The sequence below is a fragment of the Pelmatolapia mariae genome, linkage group LG1 (assembly GCF_036321145.2).
Source record: "Pelmatolapia mariae isolate MD_Pm_ZW linkage group LG1, Pm_UMD_F_2, whole genome shotgun sequence".
Classification (NCBI taxonomy): Eukaryota; Metazoa; Chordata; class Actinopteri; order Cichliformes; family Cichlidae; genus Pelmatolapia; species Pelmatolapia mariae.
Window position 1 is genome coordinate 38,951,524 of NC_086227.1, and position 6,659 is coordinate 38,958,182.

General features: G+C 40.0%; 1 protein-coding gene across 2 annotated transcripts in view; it reads right to left on the reverse strand.

The window, feature by feature from the left end:
• The window catches only part of cngb1a (cyclic nucleotide gated channel subunit beta 1a), a 38,516-nt gene extending 34,035 nt beyond the window's left edge, over positions 1-4,481 (reverse strand). For both annotated transcript variants that reach the window (XM_063480678.1, XM_063480670.1), the window contains exons 1-4: positions 4,270-4,481; positions 1,598-1,724; positions 981-1,020; positions 831-882 (exon numbers count right to left, since the gene is read on the reverse strand). In XM_063480678.1, coding sequence (XP_063336748.1) covers positions 831-882; positions 981-1,020; positions 1,598-1,723 — 218 coding nt within the window. In that variant the 5' untranslated portion in view covers position 1,724; positions 4,270-4,481. The remainder of the gene's footprint in view (positions 1-830; positions 883-980; positions 1,021-1,597; positions 1,725-4,269) is intronic.
• Between the last annotated feature and the right edge of the window lie 2,178 nt (positions 4,482-6,659).

Consider the following 6,659-nt stretch of genomic DNA (forward strand, 5'->3'; position numbering starts at 1 on the left):
TTGTGTTGTAAGCTTCCTGCTTTTATGACCCTTTTGGTCAGCAGGAGGTCACACACACACACACACACACACACACACACACATTCTTACTTACATACAGAAGTTCACACACAATGCCTTGTCTTAGAAACTATGTGGGCGTTACTTTTTGTGTGAACTGTCTCTCAATAAAAGGCAGCAGGAGGAGGCCATCGTTGGGGTCATTTTCGTGGTGGACACAGACGAGGCCTCCCTTGCGCAAGTAATCGATCGATCGACTGTCTTGTTTTCTTTCATGATGAATAAGTCTCTAGAACTAGCGGGGTTTGTGGGAACAGACCCAACAAAAAGAAAAACATTTTTATAAAATGTCATAAATATCCAGCTATTTTTTCTATAGAAGTATTAAGAAAATTCAGAGGAAAATTAGTTTTTCAGTTATCTTTGAAGGACTAGGTTAGCATTAGATTTCAGCTAATTTAGCAGCAGTTTAGGCTAATGTAGCTATCAGCCATAGCTTGAACTGGGAACTCCGAGTTGTATATTTAACAGTTGTATTATAATGTTTGTTATAATACTGCTCATGTGTACTTTTCCAAACAAATAAACTCATTTGGAAAAATATTTGTCCTTATAAATAAAACCAATGTGTGTTGGGATTTCCTGGAAATACAGTTGTAACTTGCGTATAAATAACAACTAATTTTTATGGAACTATGAGGAAAGGTTTCAGGAAATAAGGTGGAAAATATGAGCTGCACTGCTGGCTCCTTTTGTATACTTTAGGTTTAACATTGTGTTTAAGTTTAAACATTGTTTCTTGTGTGGTATATTTGTAGCTTATAACTTACCCATTCTCCGCTCCTGTCTGAGGTTCCTGCATTGGTTTTTCAGCTTTTGGTGCTGTCAGTCAAACATTGATATATGTTTAATATTTTAAAAAAACAAAGATGCCGACTGAGCTACACAAAGTTAAATGATTTGCATGTGAATGATCTTACTTTCACTTTTGACTTCATCTTGAAACTTCACTTTCTTCTCCTGTTTAACACACAAAAGAAAGTCATCTTATATATATTTAACTAAAAATAATGCATAAAAAGTAACAGTGCAAATACTGCTTCTGGATAAAATTATTAATATCATGATGGACATTTAGCACACACACTTCAACACTATAGTTTACAGAATCATGATAGTCCATATGGATTTAACAGTGACCGTAGTGAATTTCCTGTTCACTACGGTCACAGAGTTTTAAGCCTTGAAAGAAGCCAATTAGCTCCAAGCTGAATCAAGATTATAAAAAAAATATTGATTTTGATGATATGATTGATTAAAGTTTCAGGTTCAACTGATGGGTCTCAACATTTCCATAGTAACGGTAACCTCCGCCAATCACCAACATTGTTGTTTCAGTTTAATATTATGGGTACAGCAGATCCTTTCTGTGACATTGTTAATAATGTGTTTTTGTTAAAGTGTGGCGATACCACACAGACTTGTGATTTCGAGAACAGCACAAAAATTTGAGTTATTAAGGCAAACAACCCATTCTGCCTCACAATGCTACGTAAACATGACACAATAAAACATTTTTCAGTTGGGCAAAGCTTACAGTAACTGGAGGTGGAGCAGCTGCAGGGGGCGGGGCAGGAGCCGGGGGCGGGGCAGCATCCTTCTGTTCTTCAGGTTTTTTGGGCTCAGGCGGCTGGGGAACGACTTTGACCACCCAGCTCAACATCCTCAAAGAAGAAGAACAGACACTGTCAGCCATTACAGTGTGAACCTATTTCTAAATATTATCGTCTTCTTTACGTCAGGGCAGGCTCTGTGTTTACAATCACTACGGAAACGCCTGTGGATATGAGGACACATGGAAACCAAACATAATTAGCTGTATCACTGCTAAGTTTACAACTGACCCGCTTCCCGCTGCACTTAATGGCGTTTAGATCATGTCTGGCTGAGTGTCAGTCTGAATTAGATCAGACCGATGCTGACCCTAATCCTCCACAGGAGGCCTGGCAGCACAAAACGGCTTTTCACTGCACCCATACGTTCATTTAAACTGGTCTCCAGTTTGGCACTTTTACTTTCTAATTGGGGTATGTGCCAATTAACCAGTTGGGAAGCTGACTAATTTGTTAGTCAGTTTCCTAGCAATGTCTTTCATTAAAACCCATCAAAAATTAGCAAGCTGGGAAAATGTTCTCTTATCTAAAGGTTTCCAGTTCTAAAAAAGGAAAGCCAACATGGAAAGATGTGAACATGTTATATTTATATTCTAAAACACTGCATTTGATAATGAAATACAACAACATTACCATAAATTTAACACTGAAGTATATTGTGTTTACGTTATTAGTCTCTGTCTGGCTTGTTTTCAACCACAGAACAAAGTTGACGCGTTAACTGGTAAAGCTGCATGATTATTGTGATAAAATGCAACGTTAGCATTATTCAATGTGTTTTTAGGGTACAGATGTTACCATTTTAGGGCTGTCCCACAAAAACCACCGACTGACTCATGACGACCTGGCATCAGGATCAAGGCGCAGCAATGTGAAAGTTTGCCGCGTGCATTGAAATAATGGACTCATCTAACAGTCTCTTTGTTTTTCTGGACTTTAAAGGTTGGTCGACTAAAAATGTCTTTTTCAGTATTTAGTTGGACTAAGTCACACTAAAGAATCAGCTGTTTATTTTTTTAATATTTATATTTAGTTTTAATATATTTAGCTAGGTTAGCTAGCCTGGTTTCATTAGCATCTTGATTACCGTCGCAAAGTGAATCAAGCCAGGTTGTATTAGCAGATAACATCACAGACTCACCATGTTTTTTTTTTTAAATATAAGCAAGTCTAGCTTTAAAAAGTAAAACTCAAGGATTCATCTGTCTGTGTCTTCATGGTGTCTTTGTCTCTCTCGCTTTTTGTTTTCATTTATAAAATAGCTGCTAAGCTAGTTGGCTCTTTCGCCAGGTGAGCGAATCAGCTGGTTTAGGAAAGCAGTAGAGCTTTTTGAATTGACTGGTTATTCTTTTTAGACTTTCAGATAACTGCCAAAAGAGAGAGCTTCCTAACTGAGTGAACCCTCAGGCTAAACCAGATTTATCAAAACTAATCTGGACCATTGTTTTCATCCTGTAAAGTAACTAAGTATATTTTTTTAAGTTACTTTCATTTCATGCTTCTTTATGCATCATCACCTCTTTATTTATGAGGTAAATATTCTACCTTTTGTTGCAATACACTGCACTCCCTATCTGACAGCTAAAGCAGGTTTAAAGACGTATATTTATGTAATTAATGATGCGTTACACAAACCATAAACTTAACCAACTAACCATATAAAAAGACATTATTATATTTCAGGAGTGTAATATTTAAAAACAGAACACTTACACATTGAATTAGTGCATAAATGATATTTTTACTTTTGCACTTTAGATTTTGGGTTAATTAATACTTTCACATAAGTATATTTTTAATATAGGCTGATTTTTTGGATTTTAAAATTATTGTAGTGCCACTTTTTACTAAAAGATTGGATTTTTGTTTCCACACGCTGCAGCTCATTATTTGTGTTAAGTCAGTTTTAACTCTGTCATCCCAAATTACAAATTGCTCTCAAAGGATATCAGAGTCACCAACACCCTCCACCTTCAGTTCGGGTAAAGAAAAACTCACAGAAGAGCACCTCTGGTGAGTTTACAGCAGACATGACTCAGAGTTTTAAACCATTTTGACTTCATGTGCTCAAAGTTACTTAAATATACCCCTCACCCGGTTCAGTTTTGCGACTTTGGGAGCTCTCCTGTTGATGCTTATGCTAAAATGTTAAAAAAGAAAAACCATCTTTTGAAAATTCAACAGAAACAACGTTTAATTAATCTCCGCCTCAGTTAGACCTCCACAAGACCCCAAACTGGGTATCAATATCAAACAAATGAGTGTGAGTTAGCAGAAGTTCACGGCATCAGCAGCAATCAAGTTTATCAAATTTACAGGACAACCTGATAAAACCACAGACCAAGAAGAAAATATAGTTATGGTTCAGCCTTGTGTCTCCTGCCCTGATTCGTTGGTTCAGGAAGATCAAATTGAACTATAAGTATAAATAAATTTAAAGAGTACAAATCACCAGCTACTACCATTCGAAACCAGGGCATGCACCTGAACTGTAAGCGAAACACGGCAACTAATCTACTTTATTTCATTGATTTCAAAGCTAAGCAGCATCCATGGAGGTGTCACTGGTCAAAGTGTTGGGCGTCTCTTGTCCTACCTGAGTTGCTCAGTTGGGGTCCAGCAGCATCCCACAGAGCTGCGGGGAAGAAGCCGTATAGACCTGCAGGGATCTGAACACTGTGGGAGGATTACGTAGGAACTCTGCTAACAAGATTACTAAGCCGATGAAAGGCAGAGTGGGGCGAGACATGGAATCAGGTTAAACTTTCAGAAGCTGAACCATGAAGGGAACCACAGTCCTCAAACCAAGACCAAGAACATCCCCTCTGTGCAAATGGTAACAGCCGACCCCCCCCCCCCAGTCAGTCACTCTTTGCAAAGGAAGAGCTCACTGAGCAACAAAGAGCCCAAGGTGCTGATGGGACTGGGGATGATCAGTCTATGTTCCTGCCTCACCTATGGCCACGAGAAACAAGCTTCCTCTGGGCTTAGAGGGCTGAGGAGGGGCAGACCTGCTACTCCTCTATATCGAAAGGAGCCAGTTAAGGTGGCTTGACCATCTGACTGGGACACGTCCTGAATGACTCCTAGTTGAGGTGTTTTGGGCATAGAACAGACAAGGATCCACTGATTTATTTCTCTGTTATTAGAATCCCACCTGCTCCATATGACTGAATCTACGACAGGGAAAAAGCTTCCGGGTCCAACGACGACTAACATGTCGAGTTCAGTACCATCACTGTCGCTGACTTGTTGTAATAAAGCTGTTAATAACTCTAATTTACAGGTTTGATTCCACAGCTCGGAGGCCTCGTTTGTTCTCAGAGCCGTGGACGTTTCACAGCCTTTTTTGTCTCTGGTTTGGATAAAGGTGGTTTGGTAAGGGCCTGGTTTTGGTTCTGGAGCTTGTTTACAGCTCTGGGCTGCAGGACACTGTGGCGACTCCATGTTAAAGCTGTTAATGTGGCCCTGAGGATTAGCTGCTAACGAGGTTAAGTCCAGTGTCAGCAAAACAGAGGATCGGATGAGTCACTGCAGATACCTGAGCGCCATCTCAGAGTGCACCTTAAATAAAGGTTGGACATTTTTCTGTCCTTCCTTCCTTCCTTCTTCTCTGCTTCTTTTGCTTTTCCCGTCTCCATTCTGTTTTTAATGTAATCTTCTCTTCTGTCCTTCCCTTGTCTCCTTTCCTGCACCCGGCAGATGTTTGACCTTCAGTTCTGCTGCGTCACAAAAATTTCATCCTGTTTGCTTCATTTTTCTTTGAGTTGTGTCATGAAGTGTAATAACAGTCACACAATGAGCCTTTATGCTCTGCAGTGGACTCGGGTGAACTAGGCCTTTGCTGCCCTCTTGTGGATGATCTCCATCGCCCTCAGTTCCACACATGGAGCAGACCTGGCTCTCGTCTCTCAGCTCTCATATCTCTGACGACATTGAGTTTCTGATTGTGTTATCAGCGCCACGCAGACAATCCTTATTTTCTTTTTCTGCCCCTCAGAGTTCAGCTTGTCCCTTCGAGGGCAGCTTGAACTCAGCTCGCATTCCTCTGGATTACACCACTGTGTAAAGCTCCTCACCTCCCAGCAAGAAAACACCCTTCATCAGGCCTCTTCACTTTTAGAGAACAGCTTTCAAAGGAGGAATCACATGTTTACATTTTCCTAGAGCAAGTAATATTCAGAGACGTTGTTTACCCAAACAAAATATATCTGCAGCCAAAAAAGCGGAGTTTTACACCAGCACAGATTACTGTAGATAAAACACATGCAGCGATATGAAACCTTTAAAGAAAGAAATCTTTTGCACAACTTATTCAGAGAAGCTAATCTCACTCATGACCCCATACTGCACACCTCATTTTTATAGCCCCAATACACAGAAGCCAAACCCTGTACCATGAATCCAGTCCAGCATTCCCAGGATATCTTTTTCTTATCTGACTTGTCACATCCCAACAACATTGTCAGGATCATCAGGGTGGTTCAGTAAATCATCCCAGGGTTTCCCAATCGAGCACTGACTCATGGCTTTGAGTCTGGATTTTATCCAGCAGCTGTGGAGAAAGCCGAGGATGGTGTCATCACGGTGCAGGTTAACCTGTCGGTGTTTTTTCTGCCTGTGCTATGCACAAAATTACAAGCCATACAGATTTCAACAGAAAGGGATAAACTAAAAGGATCGACCACAGACTGTGAAACTGCTTACAGCATGAAGCTCTCTGTGGGCTTTGTGTCTGTTTTTTCTTTTATTAACTTTTCTCACATAAAAGATAAAACTTTAGCTTCTTTTCAGGTTTTACTGTGGTGTCATTAATGAGGTCTACAATAAAGAGTTTATAACAAGGTGCAAGCCACGGATTACACTCAAGAACAGGAAGTCGAAAAAATCTAAAAGAGCCGACACAGCGCTGAAAAAAAATGTTTGTTTGGTGGAGGAAACCAAGATGAACTTTTACCAGGATAATGAGAAGAGAAAAGTATGCAG